The sequence below is a fragment of the Podospora pseudopauciseta genome, chromosome 4 (genome assembly GCF_035222475.1).
Source record: "Podospora pseudopauciseta strain CBS 411.78 chromosome 4, whole genome shotgun sequence".
Classification (NCBI taxonomy): domain Eukaryota; kingdom Fungi; phylum Ascomycota; class Sordariomycetes; order Sordariales; family Podosporaceae; genus Podospora; species Podospora pseudopauciseta.
Window position 1 is genome coordinate 2,412,146 of NC_085894.1, and position 22,125 is coordinate 2,434,270.

The 22,125-nt window shown below is 53.1% G+C and overlaps 5 protein-coding genes across 5 annotated transcripts; 2 read left to right on the top strand and 3 right to left on the bottom strand.

Annotated features, from left to right (window-relative positions):
- Positions 1–128: 128 nt before the first annotated feature.
- SIR2 (NAD-dependent histone deacetylase sir2) lies at positions 129–2,891 on the top strand (the record flags this gene model as incomplete). Its single annotated transcript, XM_062912485.1, has 2 exons — positions 129–1,411; positions 1,561–2,891. Exons 1-2 carry the CDS (start codon positions 979–981, stop codon positions 2,889–2,891), a joined length of 1,764 nt encoding a protein of 587 aa, XP_062765872.1. The 5' UTR covers positions 129–978.
- A 468-nt stretch (positions 2,892–3,359) lies between these two features.
- On the bottom strand, positions 3,360–9,144 carry PMC1_1 (plasma membrane calcium). The gene is made up of 3 exons (XM_062905928.1): positions 8,149–9,144; positions 4,796–8,062; positions 3,360–4,737 (listed from the first exon to the last, which is right to left on the bottom strand). Exons 1-3 carry the CDS (start codon positions 8,205–8,207, stop codon positions 3,873–3,875), a joined length of 4,191 nt encoding a protein of 1,396 aa, XP_062765873.1. The 5' UTR covers positions 8,208–9,144; the 3' UTR covers positions 3,360–3,872.
- A 5,604-nt stretch (positions 9,145–14,748) lies between these two features.
- QC763_0067330 (uncharacterized protein) lies at positions 14,749–17,886 on the bottom strand (the record flags this gene model as incomplete). The annotated part of the gene is made up of 3 exons (XM_062905929.1): positions 14,749–16,515; positions 16,784–16,849; positions 16,952–17,886. 3 exons carry the CDS (start codon positions 17,884–17,886, stop codon positions 15,081–15,083), a joined length of 2,436 nt encoding a protein of 811 aa, XP_062765874.1. The 3' UTR covers positions 14,749–15,080.
- Positions 17,887–18,215: 329 nt separating this feature from the next.
- QC763_408525 (uncharacterized protein) lies at positions 18,216–21,971 on the top strand (the record flags this gene model as incomplete). The annotated part of the gene is made up of 2 exons (XM_062912483.1): positions 18,216–21,425; positions 21,474–21,971. The coding sequence occupies exons 1-2, from the start codon at positions 21,117–21,119 to the stop codon at positions 21,969–21,971; spliced, it is 807 nt and encodes a 268-aa protein (XP_062765875.1). The 5' UTR covers positions 18,216–21,116.
- Positions 18,262–20,718, bottom strand: QC763_408530 (uncharacterized protein). Its single transcript, XM_062912484.1, has 2 exons — positions 19,381–20,718; positions 18,262–19,321 (listed from the first exon to the last, which is right to left on the bottom strand). The coding sequence occupies exons 1-2, from the start codon at positions 20,196–20,198 to the stop codon at positions 18,826–18,828; spliced, it is 1,314 nt and encodes a 437-aa protein (XP_062765876.1). The 5' UTR covers positions 20,199–20,718; the 3' UTR covers positions 18,262–18,825.
- Positions 21,972–22,125: the final 154 nt, after the last annotated feature.

Sequence of the window (22,125 nt, forward strand, 5' to 3'; positions counted from 1 at the left end):
TGTGAAGCTCTCCTTGCCGGTGATCCTTTTTCCCCTTTCTTGTCTCACACTGCCTTTTAAATTTTTGAGTGATTTCGAAGAGCTGCAACCCAGCTATAGCTACCGGTTCTGGCGGACCTTTTAAGAGCCCGAAACACTCACTTCCGGTGCCTGCCGTTTCTTGTCGCCTCCGCAACCCACGTACATCCGGGGCAGCGGCGCTGCTGCAACGTTTTGTTCGAGTTTGCTTGCGCATAGGAATAAGGTAGATCGACTCTTTTTTGTTCGCTCTCTCTCGCGCACGCCCAGTCAGGCCACCCTCGAAATCCGGCATTGCCGTCAACAACCCACTCTCTTCCCGAAACTCGAGCTTTTTCTTCTGACACAACCCGGAACCGGCTGCCCGACCGACAACCTTGTGCGTGTGCGCAACTTTGCAAATTGGGACCCTCGCATACTTGTCAAATCGATTGCCACGCAACTCACTTCACTTCACTTTGAACAACCATCCATCTTGGGGTCTTTTTTGCCAAGACCCACCTTGGAACTCCCTAGCTTCCTCCTCGACTTTCTTGTCTCTCACTTCCTCTTGCTCTCTCTCTCTCTCTCTCTCTCCCTCTCTCTCTTTTTCTCTCTCTTTCTCTCTTTCTCTCTTTCTCTCTTTCTCTCCTTCTTTCTTTCTCTCTCTCACTCTCGTCAACTCTGGCAAATCTCACTCTGTAACAACAACATCAGCCGCGTTTGGGACGCACTTCAACAACAACAAATCACCTGTCTTTTTTGCCGACCCCCGTCTTTTTTCTTTGAACACCTTACAACTTTTTGCGACTTAACGTCGCCACGGTTGACTGGCTGCATATGTTGTTGTCATTATTTGTCTTTTAACTCGCATTTCCGCTTTTGCCTTTTCTCACTTAGCTTCCACTCACTTTCCAACTTTTTTTTCTGTTCTTTGCCATCAGAACAACGCACCCGTCAGCGACTTTTATCGCGCCCAGAATGGAGGCCACAAGTCGCACCGCCCTCCCTGATGGCGGCGGTCAGAAAAAGAAGGTCGAGGGTCGCAGCAAGTCGCCCAAGTCGCCCACCACCACCACCACCACTTCCAACGGCGCATCATCTGAAATCGCCAGAAAATCGAGCACTCGTGTCAGGAATGTTGTCGACTACGACGAAAAGAGGGCTTTTGTCGGCTTGGACAGCGATCCTGTTGTCCCCCCTCCTCCTCCCCGCCGGCAGTCCCCCCCCTCTGCTCACCAGAATGGCAGCAACGGCAGCGCTGCTGTCAAGAAGACTGCTCACAACTCTGGCAACGGCAGTGGCCTCACTGAGCTCGAGGAGCGCGTCCAGGATTTAGGCGACTCGTGGGAGACGGAGTCTCTGCTGAACGACATTCTTGGCGATGTTCACGAGGATAGGTTCTTCACCGATGGTTTGTCAACCCCTGCCTACTACCCCGGCTGCTTCACTCCAGGAAATACTATCCTCTCCCGAGGCCCTCCTCTCCCAGGGCCGGGGAGGATGAAGATGATGAGGAAAACTCTACCGATGGTGACGATCAAGATGCTAACTCCCCTCCAGACGCCGATGCCTGCACCCCAGAAGAGGCAATCCAATACCGCCAAATGCTCCGCGCTTTGGGTCCTGAGATCTTTGTCCAGCGCACCGTCGACGCCGGCCGCATCACAGCCAAGAAGCTTCTCACAGCTTTTGGCGTCCGCCCACCGGACTTTTTGGAAGGCCAAGACGACGACGCCTACTTTTCTCTCCTGAGCTATGCGTTCACGAGGGAGCTCAAAAAGCGCGCCAAACTGACACGGTACAACACAGTCGACGACGCCGTCACCCTCCTCAAAGAAAAGAAGAACATCATCGTCCTCACGGGCGCGGGCATCTCCACCTCGCTCGGCATCCCCGACTTCCGCTCGGCCGGCACGGGCCTCTACAGCAAACTCGCCCATTTGGGACTGAACGATCCGCAGGAGGTGTTTGACCTGTCGGTCTTTAGGCAAGACCCGACGATTTTTTACTCGGTGGCGAAGGATATCTTGCCGAGCGAGGACCGGTACACGCCGACACATCAGTTTATCAGGATGCTTCAGGAGCGGGGGAAGCTGTTGACGAATTACACGCAGAACATTGACAACTTGGAGTCCAAGGCGGGGATTTTGCCCGAGAAGCTGGTTCAGTGTCATGGGAGTTTTGCCACGGCGAGTTGTGTCAAGTGTGGGGGGAAGGTTGTGGGCGACAGTATTTTTGCGGAGATCAAGGCGGGGAAGATTCCTCGGTGCAGGAAGTGTCCTTCTGGGCAGTCTCGATCTCAGTCACGAAAGAGAAAGACGGCCAACTCTTCCAACTCGAAACGTCGCCGGGATTTCGACCGGGACAGCAATTCCGACTCGGAATTTGATCTTGTCTCTTCATCAGCGGGGGTGATGAAGCCGGATATTATTTTTTTCGGGGAGCCGCTCCCGGATGAGTTTAGTCAGAGGCTGACGCAGCACGATGTCGACAGGGTGGACTTGGTGATTGTCATCGGGACGAGCTTGAAGGTTGCGCCGGTGAGCGAGGTGGTTCCGTACCTGCCGAGCCACATACCGCAGATTTACATCAGTCGGGAGGCGATTGGGCACAATAATTTTGACATTGACTTGTTGGGGGATTGTGATGTTGTTGTGGCGGAGCTGTGCAGGAGGGCGGGGTGGGAGTTGGGGCATGAGATGGTGCCGGAGGGGCAGGTGGTTGAGGTTAAGGCTGTGGAGGGGTGGGGGAGCAGGTGGGTTTTTAAGGAGGTGAAGGACGGGGATAAGGAGGATGGGGTGAAGGATGGGGTGAAGGATGAGATGAAGGAGAAGAATGGGGAGAGTGGGAAGGGGAAGAGGGGGAAGAATGGCGGCGGGGGAAAGAAGTAAATTGGGGTGGGTGGGAGTTGAGATAGGGTATGGCAGGTTTATTATGGTCCGGTAGAAGAAATGCATAGGGTGGAAGTGGGTGAATGGACGGTTGGGACTGTCTGTCTGGATGGTTGGGTTGGGTTGGTAAGGCAAACATGCTACGAATTGACTGGGAGGAAGCTTGACAACATTTTGGGCGAAGGTGTCTTATTTCTTCTTTTCCAGACAAAAAAAGCAGAGAGGGGACAGACATGATACCCGGGTTTTTTTTTTTCACCTACTACATCGTTTAGTCTTAGGTTTTTGCTGTTTTAATTTTTTTTTTATTTTTTTATTTTTGTTTTTTTTTTTAAGGTTTTTTTCGGTTTACCTCTCTCTCTTCTCCTGTTTTCATTCCGGGAAGAAGAGATATTTTAGATAATGTTGGACTACCCATTTTCTGTAAATCCTTTTAACTTTGCGTGATGGTTCGTGGTGAACAAACTAGCGGGAACATAACGACCGATTTCAATCAAAATACTCAAACACCAAGGCGCACAGTAAATAGCACAAGTCCACACACAAAACATCTTTTGTATTCTTATCCCCCATCCACCAACCACACTCCCAACTTTTTTGGCGCAGATATACATATATATATATATATATATAACACTCGTGCGCGCGCGCTATGATGATGATGATACTGTAATCTAAGATTTGTAACGAACGACAGCGGAAAAGATTAAAAAAACGCCCAAATTTCATCTATCACTTTCTTCGCTCAAACGCCCCCATGATTAAGAAAAAAGAGAGATACATGACAGCAATACCACCACCACCACCAAACCAAAAACGCCTTGAAAAGAAAAACAGACATGTTGACTCAAAAGAGGAAATATTAACGATAGAAAAAAGAAATGAAAACGCCCTACAGCAGCAGGGCTGACACTGTGATATTGTTATACACACTTCCACAGGCATTAATAATACATTTTATCTGTTTTCCTCTCTACCTACTCAAGGAGTAGGGGTAGAAGGCGACTTCGGCTTGGGCACATTAATAATCGGAACATCCTGGGCACTGGATGAAGACGACCCCTCAACCTCCCTCCTCTCATCCGTCGACACCCTCCCCGCCTGGTCATCCTCGCCAATCTCCTGACCGAGAGGCGACGGCTTGGGCGGGAACTGGCCAAAATCCGGCTCGCCCCTCTTCTCAATCGGTGACCACCCCGCCGCAATAGAACCAGCAACAATACCAGTCATGACGGTCGCCGCGCCCAACACGCTGTTGGAGCGGGAGCGGTTGCTTCTGCTGCGGCGGCGGGACTCAGGAGTAGGAGCGGTAGACCCATAGCTGTCCTCGCGGACAGGGGTCTGGGGGAGGCGGTGGATCGAGTTGGATCGGGAATGCTCCCTGCTCGGGACGGGGCTGCGGTTGAGGAAGGTTTCGCGGGGGTGCTTCATGGCGAATTTGAGGTTGTTGAGACGGCCGCCCTTGACGCGCTTGAGCCAGGCGAGCTCCTCGTGAATGTCAGCGAGGGGCGCGGGGTAGGCGGTGAAGCGCTCTTCGTCGTCGGAGACGTTGATGCCGGGAACCTTGGAGCTGTGCTTGCGCTTGAGAACGCCGGGGACCAAGGCGACGATGATCTCGTCGGGGATGAGGCGGATGATGACGCCAACGGGGATGGAAAGGAGACCAAGAACGATGGCAGTCGCCCACATGGTTGGTGACTGGCCCTCATCGGCAATGCGGAAAGCTGTACCGCCAACCATGACAATGAGGACTTGACCGCCGCACATGACGGCGCTGATTGCAATGAACAGCCAGTTCTTGGTGAGACCCTCAAAGATGTTGAACTGGTTGTCAAGACGCCGGTTGCTAGTTGCTGTTAGTAAACGATCCGCCAACGGGCAATTTGTGGAAGGGCACGACTTACTTCCACTGGTTGAAGATCTGCATCCACACAAAAGTGTTGAAGACCAAGGTGTTGATCTGGCTGTCGGGAATGATCTCGGGTCCAGGGTACACGGAAGACTTTCCGAAATAGAGCAGGAAGCAGATGAGAAGCTGGAACACGGCCTGTCCGAGGATCATCTTCCACATAGTAGGTGAGATGATCGAGGAACCCTTGCGCTCCGGCTTGCGGTTCAGCACACTGTCCTGAGGGGGGTCGGTAGCCAGAGCCAAGGCAGCAAGAGTGTCCATGATGAGGTTGACCCAAAGAAGCTGGACGGCGGTGAGCACAGCGGTAGCCTTTTCCTCGGGATGCGACTGGGTAACGGCAGAGTAGATGGCGGAGACAAAGGTCAAAACGACAGCCGTGACGTTGACGGTGAGCTGGAACTGGAGGAAACGCTTGACGGCATCGTTAACGGCACGACCCCATTTCAAAGCCTTGACGATCGAGTTGAAGTTGTCGTCCATGAGGATAATGGCGGAAGCCTCCTTGGCCACCTCGGTGCCGGCGATGCCCATCGAAAAGCCAATATCAGCCGTCTTGAGCGCCGGGGCGTCGTTGGTGCCGTCACCGGTCACGGCAACGGTTTCGCCCTTGTCCTTCAACCGCTTAACCAAGATGCGCTTGTCTTCGGGGCTGGACCGTGCGAGAACGTGGAGGCGGGGAATGATCTCATCTTGCTGAGCCTTGGTCATGTTGCGGAACTCGGGGCCTTCGAGAACCACGCTGTTGGGCTGGAGAATGCCGCAATCGCGGGCAATAGCCTCGGCAGTCAACCTGTTATCACCAGTAACCATGCGCACAACGACACCGGCCCGCTGGCAGTCTCTCACAGCCTCGGGCACACCAGGGCGAAGAGGATCCTTGATGCCAACCATACCGACAAAGACCATGTTGCGGCAGATATCCTCAAAGACAATCTCATCCTTCTCGGCATCGACGCGGCGGGCTGGCTTGGGGGGCCACTTGTCAAAGTCGCGGTAGATCAGGCCGATGGTACGGAGCGAGTTGCGGGCGTAAGTCTCAATCAGATGCTTGATGGTCTCGCGGTTTTCCTCGTGGAGAGTAGCCGAGGCCAAGCCCTGAGAAGGATCGCGGAGGATCTGGGTGCACTTCTCCAACATGATTTCGGACGCACCCTTGACATAAAGACGAGCCTTGCCATTCTCCAGCTGAACCACGACACCCATGCACTTGCGTCCAGAGTCGAAGGGAATGAGGTGAAGGGTCTTGCTGCCGGAGCGCAGTTCAGCAACGGGGCCCATGGCAAGGTGCTCGCGAGCCAGAATAAGCATGGCGGTCTCCGTCTTGGAGCCGATGAAGGTGTGCTCGCCATCGACATCCCCCTCGAAGGCAGTCGAGTTGAGCGCGATAGACTTGAGCAGCAGATCCTTAGCCTCGGGGCTGAGCATCCTCACCACTTCCTGGGCCTCCACATCCTTCTCGCTCCGAGGGCTCTCGCCCGGGATGGTGGAAGTACCAAAGCGGTGGCTTGTGCCGATGGTGCCAGCAACAACTTGCATCTTGTTCTGAGTCAAAGTGCCCGTCTTGTCAGAACAGATGGTGGTGGCATTGCCCATGACTTCGCAAGCCTTGAGGTGGCGGACCAGGTTGTTGTCCTTGAGCATGCGAGTCGTGGCAAAAGCGAGGGCCAAAGTGACAGCCAAGGGAAGGCCTTCAGGAATAGCGACGACCACGATTGTGACGACCATGATGAAGATATCGATAAACTGCTGGCCCTTTTGCGCGGGGGTGAGCGGAGCGAATTGACGGGGAAGCTTGACCAGGAAGATGATGAACAGAATCAGGAAGAGGAGGAGGGCGATGGCACCGCCGAGCTTGGCGATGGACTCGGCAATGACATTGAGCTTCGACTGTAAGGGGGTGATCTCGGGGTCTTCATTGAGCGACATGAGCGTCTTGCCATAGCTGGAGTAGACACCGGTCGAGGTAACCATGAATGTACCGACACCCTCCATGACGCGGGCGCCCGACTGGATAAAGGGGTCCATCTTCTTCAGGTTCTCGCCATTCTCGATTGCCGCAAAGACCTCGTCGGAGGCACGCTTCTTGATAATGTCGGATTCACCAGTGGCCTGAGACTCGTCGCACTTGACGTTGAAACCCTCAATGAGAACACCATCAACGGGGATCAAATCGCCGGGCTCCAAGTGCATGACATCGCCAACCAGAACGTCAAAAACCGAGATTTCCACAGTCTTTCCAGATCGAACAACGCGAACCACACGATCCTGCTTCTTCTTGTTCAGCTTGGCGAATTGGCGTTCCTTCTGGAAGTCGTTCAAAGATCCAACAATAACCACGATGGTGATGGCGGCAATAATGGCAACACCCTCGATCCATTCTACACCGGGGTTTGTGGCGTCGTGCTCCTGGCCGAATGTTTGATACAAGCCAATGGCCAGAGAAATGACGGCGGCAACGGACAGCAGGATCAGGACCTTGTCATTATACGTGATCCACATGAGCTGGAGAAGATTCTTGCCCTTCTTGGCAGGAAGCCGGTTGTCGCTGAAGACGCGCTTTCTCGAGGAGAAGGCCCCCGAGTCCTGCCTGCCGGAAGCCGTCGCATGGCTATCAGTCTGGGCAAGCTTGGTGTCGGCCGAGCCGACGTGAGCGGTAGCCTCCTCAAACGTGACGCGCCCAGGAAGAGTAGCCTCGTCGGCGCCAAGACCAGTCGACCGGTTGGATCTCAATCCCTTCTCGATACCGGCGAGGCCACCCAGCTTGTAGAAGGCAGACAAGCTCTTGGGGTCGAACATCTTGTTCAGTTGGCCAGGCGCAAAGGCGAAGGGGTTGTCGTTAACCTGGAAATCGGCCTCCTTGCCCTGGTCGGGCTTCAAAGCATCCGGATCGTTCTTGATGCTGTCGTTGTCGGCAGCACCTCGGCTGGCCTTCTCCCCCAACGTAGAACCCCCTGCTACCGTGGTGTCGCCAATGGACGAGGTGATGGAGCGGTCATCGTCAGAGTTGACAGAGTCCTGGCGAGGTCTTGGGGCGCCAGGAACGGTGAGCAGTCCCGGATTTGGACCGCGGAAGGAAGCAAAGGGGTTTGACACATTGTGAGGACTTGTCGGCCTGCTCTCTCCAGAGAGACTCCTCTTGTGAGAATTTGTTGATGGTTCTGGCGTGGTGCCAGGTGATATTGGTGAGTTGGCGTCCACCTCTGGCTCGTTCGTGACAGGACTCGGGCTCACAGCCGTCGTGTCGATATTAATTGTTGGTCTGTATGACATTGTTAGGTGGGTGGTTGTGAGAGAGCAGTTGCGGCTCCCACGACGTTGTGAGCAGACAGGAAGGGGAATACATACGCTCTTCGGCGTCCAGAGGCGAAGTCTCCCTCCTTGGGACCATCCTGTGGTTCCGCCATGTCCAGCTGATGGTGCGGGTCACAGTCGTCAGCGAAGGCGACGGATGTGAGCTGCGCCTACGGTGACACGAGGTCTAGAAAGCCTCTCGTAGTGGCGATGGGAGACGCGAAGGGGTGGTGTTGCGCAGATGTACAGTTGAGGTCGTCAGCTCTGAGCTCTCTGCCTTGTGTGTACTGCCACACTTGGGTCGGCAAACACAAACGGGTCTCAGGAACAGAGACTCATGAAGTGTGAGGTGAGTTGAGGTCGCCGGGTCTCGATCTGCGGGGTGCTATCTGCAGGCCTCCCTTGGGGAAAAGGTAAAAGAATTAAGAATTGGAATTGGGTTGATAAGGCAGAGTCGGTGAGGCAATCGGGGAGGTCCCCTGGGGTCCAGAGCGGTAGTTGGACGGTTGTTATGGAGTTTTTTTGAGGGTGAGGCGGTGCAAGCAACGCTATAACACTTGTTTCGAGGTCCAAGATGTCTGGCGCGTGCAGTTACCAAGGTCGTACTCCAACAAAAGAGCAAAGGAGCGTGATGAATGGAAAATGGGACGAAACAAAGCAGGAAGCAGCAGGGAAAGTGAAGCCGCGCAGAACCACTGACGACACAGCGGCTACGAAATTGGACCTGACCTGACCTGGAGACGGGATGGCCTGGGATGAGATGGGAGCTGTGTTTTCCCCTGTTGTTGGGACCCAAAAGGTGCCAAGAGAGGCTGTGCAGCGCCAGACGAATCAGAGACAGCGTGGATTTGCCATGTCACTTTAGCACCTGCGTACAATTTTCCCCATTCCCTACAGTGTGGGGTGAAAACAGAATGCCAAGCACGACAAGCTCAATGGGCCATTTCACCACGGCGACTCATTCCAATGCGTTGCGGCAGAAGGGCATGCTGCTACTCTCCCTGGGAGATCACCTTGTTCGGAGGGATCATGTTGGTGGGAGGTTACCTGCCTCCGTCTGTGTCACCACCACTACCGGGCAGTGCTTGACCCTCGGGGAGTACCACAGTATGTACTTACCACGACAGCAGGGCGAGCACTTCCCAACTCCTGTGCTCCTGAGCCCAGGGAGGGTGATATCCAAAACCCCAGTCACTAAGTTAAAAAGTAAAACTGTGCCGCCGTTATGCATCAGCCGCTCTGAGATGCCACCCTTTGGACAGTTGCCCCGTGCGCGAATCTGCCGAGGCCGCCGTTTCGCACAGTGCTTTCCATCAATTATACAAAAGAAGCTCCGTTGCACCTGCCACCACCCATGCATGGGGTACCAGCATCGAAATCGACTTGGAATTTGGACGGTTGTCACCTCCTACACTAGCCACGATCAGGCTCATCAGGTTGCATCATGAGAGAAGTCCCGTCTCGCGAATCTCAACATCTCCAACAAAACGGTGTGTTGTCAGTTATGTTTCCTGACGTGTAATTTGGCCAGTGGACCCGATGCTAGCGTGCCCGCTGCATCGTCCTTGAACATTTCCCCTTTGTATCGGTGGTGCAACATCACAGCTTGATCATAGCTCGATCATAGCAACAAGAGTTGAAACATAATTTGAATACTAACTACTACTATTTCCTAACAACCAAGCACTCCTGTCACGCCCTCAGCCATACTGTGGGTTCTACCTTCCAGAGACACAGCCAGCAGAAACAAGCTCCCAAGTCTGGTACCAACCCCACAGTCCGGGGGTGATCGTCACAGAAACATGCACACATGCATGCGCTCGGTCCAAGCAACACTCGACCAGCACAACCGCCGGCTTTTTCTGCAAAACCATCGATGCCCGTCTCACCATGTTCCGAATTGTTACATCTTGCACAGACGGGGCATCCGATCTTCTTGGCTGAGTGAGGGGTTCGTCTGAACTTGACCATGCAGAATCGGCTCGACTTGCTCTCGAGGAGAGCATGAAACAAGACTTCCCCTTTCTCACTACCGATTGGCCAGCACCTGACGCCTCGACAAACATCCTACTCCCCATCAACTGACAGCTGATCATAGACAGGAGCTATCCCATGACAGACTACACCTTTGGCTTTGACAACAAACAACAAAGCCAACCATCATATGGGTGCCCTCCATTATGCACAATGACGGCCGCTTGGCCTCGTGGGCCAACCCGACAGCCCACCCCCACCCAATTTGTCTGCGCTGCCAGCAAATGTAGGTGGCCCGATATTGCCAGGCCTATCAATATGTGTGTCGTCGGCATTTCCAAACTTTAGATGTCGATATCTGGCTATCAACCATCGCCCAATAGCATCACTTTTCCAAAGCCTGAGAATGAAACGCGGGGCACAACGCAAGGCTTCAAAGCAAGATGACGGCACGGCTTCTCGATCACCATTGACAGCCTCATACCGTCAACATCCAACACCTCCCTCCCAGACCGAGACGGGTTGGATATTCGATTGGAACTCTAGCGCCAGGCTCGGTCCCATCCAGACCATCGAGTTTACCGGCTCTCGACCGTTCCGAGATGGGCGAAACGGTAATCCAAGCGGCTCTGATGGCTGAGCCGTCTCAAATTCCAAACCGTCCAGATACTCCATAGGCAAGACAGCTATGGGACGGCACTGCGGAGCATCTTCAAGATATCTTACAATAATGCGCGTGCTCGAAATCCAAGCCTCAACCCAGGTCCGCCTTGCTGGTGAAGGCACCAGGCATCCCCAATTGACTATAAAGGAGCATCCCGCCCGTTGGCACTGACAAAGAAGTTTTGAACCACCCAAGGCATCATCAAGGCACTTCCTCAGGCAGGCGAGGCTGGGAAACCGGGAAAAGCTTGAATGACTGAGGCACATCTGCCGAGACAGTCTCCAAGGCATATGATGCAACTCTGCTGAACAATGGTTTTTGGCCATCCAGGCACGTGTGGTCTAGAACAAGCTTGACCCATGCTCCTTCTAGAAGGTTGCAGGCACGCATTTATTCTTTGATTCCGACAACAACAACGAAGACGAGCTGCCTCAACAGGCAAGTCGCCGCCTGAGGCTTAGACGATCGAGATGTTCCAACAACAGCGATAAGCTCAATGTCCGGAACGTACCGACCATTTTTATTACATGTGCATTCTCGGGGAATCTCCCGGTCAAACGGAGAGCGCAGCGTTTGCGATGCAAGGTTTATCACTTTACCAGTGGACGTCAGTCTCTCCCAAGGCGAGGCATACAAATCCACACTAGCTTCCTGATTGGCACAGCCATCCGATGGGATAGACATCGGCAGTCAGTCAGGCGATCGCCACTTCAGGTGTAAGGAGACCCTCACGCATGTATACATATCAAATATCGGACTTTAACTTTCTCACCATCGTCTCCTAAAGCTATCACATACACTCACTCACCGCCCGGCGCGATGGAGAAAACGGGGGGACTCCATTTCACCAGCCCTCTCGGACTTTGCAACTTCAAAATTCCCTCAGCGGGAACGGCGAATTTTCTCTCTCTGAGTTTTGGCCAGAAGAGGCAAAAGACAAACGCCGTGCTCGCAACCGAAGGGGGCTGTGCAAATGCAGACAAGAGTTTCGAGCTCCGCTCACTACCAAACAACTTGAAAGGGAATTTCTTGGCACACGAATGCCAACAGCCGCTGGCATGGAACTGTGAAAGCATGGCATGATGGGTGGAAATCTGGAGAGGTTGATGGCGGCATGTCTGATGATGATGAGATGTGGAAAAGATGGATGGGGTGTTGTTCGTCGTGATGTTGGCTGACAACGAAGATGGTGGTGTTCGTACTCGGGAGCTAGCTAGGGAGAGACACGTGGGGATTGGGGAGAGTAGAGAACCAACAAGAAGATGAGAATATCAACTCAAGATCACATAACATCAACCAGCGGCGGCAGGCAATCTAGTCCTCATGCAGAACTGTCCCACAGAGTGGGTTTTGTGTAACGTGGTTCCTGACCAGGACAACTGCGCTCAAGTTCTTGGGAAGGGAAGTCTAGACCAAAACCAGCGTTGCATGTTACAACTGTCAATGTCCAAACAATCAGTATCTCGGACCCGATCCCGGCTATCAACCTCCACCGTCTCGGATCACCCAACTTAATCCTCCGGCTTCTTTGTAAGTGCTCTGGACTGGACTTCCAAAACCGGAAGTCCCGGACAACCGGTTGGGGATGAGATGAGGGGGGAGAGAAAAAGTCTAAGCCACGATGCCAATGCTGTTTCTCTTGTTCACTTTTGCCATCTTCCACGTGTCGAGGTCGGCGCAAGTTTGGGCTGGTTGGGGAGGAGGAGAAGGAGGAGAAAGTAAGACGCTACGCGTTCGTTCTTTGCCGGGCGGACTTGACAACCTGACCTGTGTGCGACAACTCCTTTGGTTCATGATGAACTATGTCTAACTTGCACTACCCTCTTGCCCCCCCTCTCTCTCTCTCTCTCTCTCTCTCTCGGTTCCGACCGCTTGATGGTAGGTTATGGGAAGCGGAGGTTGAGACACTTGTTGAAGGGCACCCTGTCAAACACACACCATGTCGATATCAGAACGCAGTTACCTCAAGCACAACTCACCCAACCCTTGAACGGTCAAATCTTGATATCTCTATTGTATTAGAGAGTGCTGCCACCTCAAAGACAATGCGTTACCTACTCAAAAGGCAGCTGATAGCAGACTTCACATTCTTCCTGACAACCAGGGTGGGGTGATAACACAAACCACCACGCCGCCCGCCGGTCACTGTCACCGTAGCCAAGAGAAAGCTCAAACTTAGCAAATATCCCACTGCCTTACTGGCTTGGTATTTTTTTTTATGCAAGAGCTCGGAGATCATCTCTTGCACTGCCTCTTCCTTTTGGTGGTAGTCTACCTTGGCCTTGGGTAGGGTGGGTGTTCTTGCGTACCCGCCTCGATGCCCGGTGACGAGCTCAACTCTACCTTGGCGAAGGGGTGATGGAATGGAGCAATGTGGCTGGGATGAGGGGGGGATGTAGTTGGCACTGCCGTTTTGGTGATGGAAATTGCCTCGTTCAAGAGGTACCTGAATGGAATGTCAATTGTTTGCTGTCGGGGAAGAAGAGGGGTCCCTGGCTGCTGGATTGTGATGGGCGCTTCGGGGTGGTGCTAACATCCGGGGATCTCTCCACTGGGCCAAGAGAAGATGGGAAGGTGTGACTGGCATATGATGAGGAGGATGCGAAGATGGGTTTTGCACAGCTTGGGTTTGCGTGGTCTGGCTTGGAGATAGATGGTAGGAGAGGGTAGGTAGCAGTGGTTTGAGGTGTTGGCCGAGCCGTCTTTTCTGGAGATCACTGTCGTGGTGTAGGCTTGAGGAATGTTGAATACACACGCATGTTGTGGACGGGGTAGTGGAGATGGTAACGTGAAGCTAAGGCCCTCGAACATAATCGACAGGCCATGAAAGATACTCGAAAGGTGTATGGACTATCTCCTACACCCTTGATATTTCGCCGCAGTCTCTATTTTCCTGTCATAGCGTGACAGGTCTTGACTGTATGGAAATTCTCAGTCTGCCTGTCGAAACTCCTTGGAGACCGGCGCGGTTAATGGCACAGCCTCTGAGTGCATCGGTTGACGGGCAGACATTTCGATCATGGATGTTGACAGGCAGACTGGGAAGAGATATCCCAGCCACTATCTCAAGCAACCCATTCTTGCAACACAATACCTGGATTGCCTGGCATGCGTCCCACAAACCTGGTACATGAATTGTCTCTACTTGTGAGTTTGCCGCCGGGTCATGATGATGAGCTTTGAGCTGGATACCTAGATACCTATCCTTTTCATGTACTGTCGGTTATTTTGAGGGATGTGCTTTTTGGGTAGGCATATATCTAAGGGTTTAACGGTCAGGGAAAAGTTTGCTCTTTTGGGAAGAAATACATGTGAAGTTTCTTTGTGGCGTTTGGATTATACAAAATAGGCCAAAAGGGGTGCATCTAATTGAACTCAATGTCTGTGCAATCGCGACCCTCGTGTTAGGAGAACATCCATATTCGTGAGGCGTTTGGGTTAACCAAATATCTCATGGCGTTTGGAAGAGACGGCGTGATGGATGAGTATCGGCAACTGGGCCTCCTAGCAGCAGAAGAGGGAGTCTGAGGTATACTGGCCACAAAGACCTTGGTTGGTGTCCGTAGGATTGGAACTGTTGTGGACATCGTCGTGACACTCTGCAAGTAATGCTTTGGGCTATCCAATGATGATCAGCCTGTGCTGAAGGAGAAGCGTGGAAGCATCAAAGAATGATATTATGCCTGAGAGGCACCCCTATTATCTTTTGGGGTCTAAAGATTGTAGTTTAAGGCCTTCATCATTTACGACCTAGTTGTTATTTTGTAAGGCCTACTTATTATCTTTTCGGGCCATCTTCAAAGACGTACATATATTTCCATCTTTTGAGGCGTCAGTTTTAGCCTTTTTGCTATTTTGACTGGGCTGCAGGTACCACTGGATTGTGAGTTGAAATCATTTCCATCTACCACTCTGCAACAACAGAGTGTCTTGTAATCTGTTATACCGCAGATAGAACCTGAGACGCAGAGAGTTCTGGTGGCTGAAATATCGTGAATATACTTTTTCTCATTCTGTACATAAATCGCTTCGAAATGATCATCTCACCTGACTTTCTTCTCTTCTCTGATCGTCTTTCTCTTGGAACGTCACATCTCTCCACATCTTCGTCGCAACAACACGGTAACCACAATCTCGCGGGCATGTGAGTGCATGAGAACAGTGCCTTCTCAGGCCTCTCTGTTGATACCTTATACTTTTAACATGCCTTCCAACTCGGATAACCTTCACTACTTATATTTTCCCCAAGACCAAAGAGCCGTAGCTTCCCACCCAAAAAAAGCAAACTTTTACCTGACCGTTAAAACCCCTTATGACCTCGTTTTCACCCTCACCTTGCCCCCCAACTCTAAAACCTCCTCCCCAAATCCACCTCCCTAACCAACTCCATCCCCTTCACCTCCTCCCCCTCCTTCCCCGTCACAAACGGCCTAACAGCCCTATCAACCACCCCCCTCCAAAACCCCTCCACCACCCCCGTCAACCTCCCCGTCTGCTTGAAATCCGGAAAACTATTCACCTCCAACAACCACACATTTTCCTTCCCATCCACCAAAAAATCAACCCCCCAAACCTCGAAACCCTGCTCCAGCGGCTGAAAGTGAACCATCATCTCCCTCGCTGCCGCCTCAAACACCTCCCCCGTCACACTCCTAACCTGCTCCCAAATCCTCTCCTTCTGCCCATCCGGCAAATCATCAGCACTCAAATCCCAAAACCGACGCACAGAATCATTATACTCCGGCTCGCCCTGCAAACACGTATTCGTCAAATGCCCCTCCAGACCCTCCACCCCCATCTCAGGAGGAAAAGAATACCCCTTGCTCGCAAAAAGCGCCAGCACATCCCTGTAAACATAAACCCTCATCGCCCCGACGGTCAGAGCATACACCCGGAGGTGAAACTTCCTGTTTCCCATGCTAGGGAGGAGCAAAGGGGGGTGGATGTACGGCTGGGCGATGAAGTGCCTCAGATGGCTCGTCATGATCCCATCCCCCTCCTCTTCCCCACCCTCACCACCCCCTTCCTCCCCCTCATCATCAGACTCGGGCTCCCACCCATCAAAAATCCCCTGCAGCTCCTCCATCGTGCTAAACAGCCTGATCCCCTGCCCCCTATCACTCATCCCCGGCTTCAAAATCCACCACTCCCTCTCCTCTTCTTCCTCCTTCTCCGCGTTCCTCTCCATACTCTCGTTCAAATCCCACGCTTCAACCAAGGCATCGTCCAAAAACTCGGCAAAATCAACCTCAAACGCCTCAGATCTCCTGACATGATCCTTTAGCACCGAGTCCGGGTTCTTGACGAGATAGTTCTCCACTGTCTTGGCCAGGTAATGCTTCCTGATGAGCGCCTTGCGGATCATGTAACTATTAACAAGAGAAGTGGCAGGGTGGGAGGAGATGTAGTCAAAATCAAGAGATTCATATGGCATAATCTGCAGGACTTTGGCCTCGGGAAAAGGAAGCAGTGAAGGGAGGGAGATGTCCGGGTTGGTGTTGGCGTCCCAGGTGGACGGGGTGGGAAGGTATGTCAGTGACCCCTCCGGGAGGAGGGAGGAGAGGGCCGAGGTGATGAGTGGTTGGACGTAGGTGTCGCCGTAGTTGACGAGGGCGTAGACTGGTGGTTTGGCGTCCTCGGGGGGGTGGATCGGGAGAGTTGTCGTCGTCGTCGTGGCGGGGGCATCCTCGGTTTTGGTCGACTCTGCCTCAGTCTTGGTGTTGTTGGTTGACTCCTGCTCATTGGCGGCGGTGACACCAAAAATTGAGCTTCTAGATGGACCCCTGAACAAAAGAAATGGTAAGAATATAGTCTTTTACGAGAACTCCAAAGCAAAGCAAAGGACAGAGCGGTTGGTTTGGGTCTTTTCTATTTTGGATAGAATGCCTCTATGCTCTATCTGATCATCATTATGGTGTTGTGTTTGGCGTGTAATCATCCCTCATTTGCTGCCGTACTGTTTATATCCGACTCTTCATCTGTCCTGTCTCTTTCTCTTTGCTCTGTCTCTTTCTTTTGCGTGCTTCAACAAACCAGGGTATGTTCACTTACAGTTGCAACTCTCCGCCATGAAGGTGGGTAGCAGCCTGGAAGAAGTTGGCTTTCAGGGGCGTAATACTATCATCATCAAAGTTAGCTTTCCATACACACCCATCATAACCCATCATCTCCAAAAAAAAAAAAAAAAAAAAAAAAAAAAAAAGAAGAAAAAAACCATACCTCGTATGCCCCTCCTTAACAGCCCACCCATCATTCCCCGGCCCCGCCTCATCCACACTCTTGTAAACATCCGTAAACCTCGGACTCCACTTGAAATGCTTATGCGTATGCACCCCCCCCTTCACCAACATCCCCCCTTCCTCCCCCTCCTTCTCAGGACTCTTCTCCGCCTCCCTAATCCTCTCCTCATCCTCCACCTCCCCATCCACACTCCCATCCACCTCGGTAAAACAACTCCCCTCCCCCCAATAATTCTGCAACATCCCCGTCCAGAGCACCCTCCCCCCCTCCAACCCCTCCACCAACGGCACATTAACACTATACAAATCCACACTCCCATCCTCCGGCCACTGCTTCCAAAGCGCCTCAATCACCCTCACACTCTGCCTCGACGCCTTCAAAATAATCTCCGTATCATGATTCCTCGTGAAAAAGGCATAACTCAACGCCACCGCCCTGCGCTTACAAACCGCCGCCTCCAACGCTCCCCCCAACGTCCCACTGCTTAACGCAAAAACAGCCGTGGAGTTCCTCCCGTAGTTCGGTCCCGAAACCACCAAATCCACCGGACCGCGGTCTTGAAAAAAGTGGTACAGCCCAATCTGGACGCACGACGCAGGCGTCCCGTCGACGAGGATCCACTCCTCCGTCCCAGGGACGGACGACGGTCTCGTGTGCGTGGTGCCGTGGCTGTCTTTCCGTTCGTCCTCGTGGACCAACCCCGCGGCCGGCTCGGAGAGGGGGGGGGGCCGGTAGTAGAGCGGCTTGACCGTCTGGCCAATCATGTGCGCTTTGCCTATCCATGAGCGTTGCGTGTGCGGGAGGCAGACGCTGACAGTGTGTCCGTAGTCCTGGAGGGTTCGGACAAGGGAGTGGACGTAGGGGGACGAGTGAGGGGAGGGAGGCCCGTCGTCGTTGGTGACTAGGATATGCATTTTTCTTTGCTTGCTGGTTTGCTATCGTCGAAACTTGAGATGGGTGTTGAGGGGTTACAAACGGGAAACGAGCAAGAGGGGCAGAGAGATAACAAGCAGTATATAGTTCTTTTGATAAGAAAAGCCCAGTAAAAAAAAAAAAAAAAAGTGAACAAAGAGAAGAAAGAAACTCGGCCTTTTATCTAATGGTTTGTCAGGTTTACTTAACAGCAACACGAAAGCTGCCCCTCCATTGACGTTTTTTTTTAGCCCAGTCATGTCGGGTTGACTGGGCAGCGTTGTTCGTTGACAAGCCCAAGGAGAAGTGCGGGGGTGGGGTCACTCATAATCAATTACGCCCGAGTGGGGATCAAAGTCAAGTCAAGTGAGTTCAAGTGACAACAACAAAAATGTTCTTGATTGGCTTGCCTGTGCTTCTGTTGTTGTGCTTCAACTAATCTACAAATATTGACGTAGCGCATTCCCAGCTACCCGATTCTTCCTAATTCTGACATGACCCAACAATCATTCAATCCCATCCATCCCTTCATAGACTCCCCATGTCCCACGATTAGACAAGCCCAAAACCCTCAAGTGTGATAGCAACCAAGTGTGTTCAAGGACTCCCCCCCATCCCTTTCGACACCCTTGCGTACTAGTGTCATCAAGGTTATCCCCGTCGTCGTCGTGAAGAAAGGACAGGAAAAAAAAAGAAACGAAAAAAAGGGCAATAAAACTCTTATGTCGTGAGCTCAATATGGCTTCACAACCCAGCTGAAGAATAATAACGAGAATGTAGAATGCATGCTGTTAACCTGTGCCGAAAAGAAAGAACCCAAAACAAGATAACCCGTAATTGCATTTGCCAAACTCCGAACCAATGTCGCCAAACTTTGTCGTCGAATATTCAGATGGGAGTTTTTTCTGCCGAAAACCTGCGCCAACAACACCTAAGCCAAATCAAATCCTAGCACGCTTTGATGGGCCGGCCACAGGCAGAGGCTCTGCAGACCGTTTCTGGCTGGTGGTCGTGGGGGAAACGCCAGCCTTGGTTTGGCGCCAGCCCTTAATGGTGGCTTGCTTGCTGGCTTGCTTGCCCCTCGACGCCGCTGTTGGCGTGGCCTTCTTGCGAGTGGCACGCACTGTGGTGGGCGGCGAGGCTGGAGCAAAACGCGGGGCCTCGGGCGTACCGGGAACCTTCTCGACTGCTTCGGCTGGGGTGATTGGGAGAGTTTGGGCGGCTTCCTCAACCACGTGGTCCTCGATGTCAGTCTCCGCCTCTTCATCTTCAATCGAGATGGCGGGCACATCGGGCTTGGCAACAGGGAAGAGGAGTCTGGGCTTGACACTGGCGCGGGTGAGTCTTCTCACGGGCGCCTCGACAGCACTTTCCAAACCACCCTCGATATTCTCTGAGGCGCGCTTCTTGAAGAGGTGGAATTGCTTCTTGCCACGGCTGTTTCTTGTGTTAGCCGAGTGCACTGATGAGAACACAAACAGGGAGCGACGACTTACAATACGGTGACCAAACCATCCTCGCGCTGAATGGCCTCTTCAATTGTGATCTGGCCTTCGCCGGGAACACTGACCATCTGGCGCTGGCTGCGGCGAGGAGCCGAGGGGGCAGGGGCCCTTGAGGGCTCGACATAGAAGGGGTTGTCAATGCTGCGGTCGACCTCGGGAATGCGCTCATGCGAGTCGACGTGGATATGGAACGACTCATCCGAGCCTTGCTCAGTGAAGCTGTCCAACGTGTGGGCCTGGGTGCGGACCCTTCTAGGGGAGGGCATGACCTCATCCTCGGCGCGGAACAGGGTGCGGGCAAACGCTTCCACCTTGGCCTTGGACTCCTCGGTAGGAGGCTTCTGGGGTGTCTTGGCGGGGGTGATTAGCATCCCGGTGCTGCTGCTGGCGACGGTGGTGCGAGGCGCAAGAAGGCCGGCTGACTTCTTGGTGAAGCCAAGGGCAGAGGCGGCATCGGAAACACTGGCGGCGGTGAGGGTGCGACGAGGAGAATCCATGGCGGCGATGCGCTTCTTTTGAGGGGAAAGGCTTGGTGTGCCCATGGTCGACTTCTTCTTTTGGTTGATTGACTTGGGAGAACCGTCTGAAGTTTCCTCGGGCTGGTCGGAATGTTGCTGGTGTTGGCGACGCGATGATGGAACTCTGGGAGAGGGAGTTCGGTTGGCAGCGCGGTTGGCAATACGGGATGACTTGCGAGGAGTGTAAGGCTCGTAGGAGTCGGAGTAGCCCAGGTGAGGGGCAGGAGGAGTTCTGACTCTGGAGCTGGGAGAAGGAGTCGCCGGGTAGGGTGGCTCCATGATTTCCGCCATTGTTCGATTGCTTTGAATAGAGAGACAAACGTCAATTGAATTGGCAGTGGGGAGCAGGTGACTATTGTCGTTGTTGTTGTTGTTGTTATTGTGAGGGCGCAGAATGGAGTGGGCGCGAAGTGAGGGTGCTCCCAGGCGGGATGAAAATGCGTGGTCGGCGGCGGGTGGTGGTACGGATCAAAGAGAGTCGCAAGAGCCCAAGAGTCGCAAGGTGAGAGGTTGGACGGCGAGGTGAGGTTGCGTGACAGCGACAGCGATGTTCAAATCAACAAATCGCGCAAGGTAGCAGGTGATCGTGTTGATGTTGACAGGTCAAACAAGTGACTTGCACCGGGGCAACAAACACAGCAACTCCTAGGATTCCCTAGTAAAATAAGATATGGGAGGGTTATGGAGGAGGACTGAAGCGTTTGGCAAGTCTCAGGGTTTGACACGATTGGAAAATTGTGATGCTGGATGGAGAGGTTGGAGCAGGAAAACGGGCGGATGCGAAGAAGGGGCTGGGACAAGTGGGACTGGGAGCCCTTGATGAGGATTGATTGGACAATAATCTCCATCCCATCCCTGTCCTCTCTCTCAAGACGCGCTCTCGACGTGTCAGTCTCGCGTTTTTTGCAGCCCTGCCTGCCCAATGGAACCCCAGCGGCCAGCCCCACCAATTTGGCTAGCCAATACCGCTGTAACAGCGCATTTGTGGGGGGGGTGGTCGAACTGGACCTGCAGCAAAAACATCAACGTCATCCCATGAGCCTTACCAGAATCAGACCTACCCGCCGTCAATCATTATCAAAACCGAGACACAATCCAGCCTTACGGATGCCACACGCTGAAATAGAGACATTCAATTGACAGTCTCAGCCTTGTCCACCACCACAACCACCACAAGAACATACAACCCCACACAAACCAAACATCACCATGCCCTCCCACCACCACTATCCCTCCTCCCCCAAACTACCCCCCTCCTCAGACGATGAATTCTCCTTCTCCGAAGTCCAATCCACCACCCCCTCCCGTCCACCCCCTTCTTCCCGCCAGCAATCCCAGGTCCAATACCCCCCCTCCAAACCAAAAACCCCCATCACCCACAATGCCGCCCCCTCATCCCCGGACGACCCGGAAACAAAAGAAGCAACCCTCCAACGCGAACTCCAAGGCGTCCGTGCAATCAACACAGCCATCGAATCCATAATCTCAACCCTCGAACGAGCAAAAGGCAACATGGTTGTATGTACCCCTTACCTAGGTCAAACCCACAAGGCTAACTTCCTACAGACCGTCTCCCAAACCGTCACCAACGCCTCCACCCTCCTCAACACCTGGACCCGCATCCTCTCCCAAACCGAACACAACCAACGCCTGATCCTCAACCCAAACTGGAAAGGCGCATCAGGCGACATAGCCGACATGGAGCACGAAGCCCTCCTCAAACAGCAAGAAGAGGAGCGCAGAGCAAGAGAGGCAGAGAGGAGGAGGGAGGAGGCGAGGAGGAAGGCTGAGGAGGAGGAAAGAAAGCGCGCTGCTGGGACGGTGTCAGCAGGTAGTGGGACGACAAGGGGGAGGGGGTTGGCTAGGGGGACCACGACGGGAAGAGGGAGGGGGGCCGGGTTGGTTAGGAGCACCTCTTCTGCTGGGAGGACTACAACCGGAACTGGGATTGCCAGGGGGGGGACTAGTACCTCCTCGAGAGGGACGAGCGGGATTGGGAGGGGGGGTTTTGGGTATGGGCGGGTTGGGGCGCCCGGGACGAGGGGGGCTAAGAAGGAGACTTGATCGAGGTCATATCACACCTAAATATTGAAGAAGAAAATAAAATTGGAATAATATTATTTTGATCAGGCTGATAAATTTCAACGCCGGATTTTACCCCTTCGCCCCCCCTCCAAAAAAATAAAAAATAAAATAAAATAAATAAAATCCTGTCAAA

Excerpts from the sequence above, each read along its gene's own strand:
- PMC1_1 (XM_062905928.1), bottom strand. The coding sequence starts at position 8,207 with ATGGCGGAACCACAGGATGGTCCCAAGGAGGGAGACTTCGCCTCTGGA. Across the intron at positions 8,063-8,148 it reads GCCTCTGGACGCCGAAGAGC|ACCAACAATTAATATCGACA; the intron begins GTATGTATTCCC and ends AATGTCATACAG. Across the intron at positions 4,738-4,795 it reads CAGATCTTCAACCAGTGGAA|CAACCGGCGTCTTGACAACC; the intron begins GTAAGTCGTGCC and ends AACAGCAACTAG.
- QC763_408530 (XM_062912484.1), bottom strand. The coding sequence starts at position 20,198 with ATGGCGGAAATCATGGAGCCACCCTACCCGGCGACTCCTTCTCCCAGC. Across the intron at positions 19,322-19,380 it reads GATGGTTTGGTCACCGTATT|CCGTGGCAAGAAGCAATTCC; the intron begins GTAAGTCGTCGC and ends CACAAGAAACAG.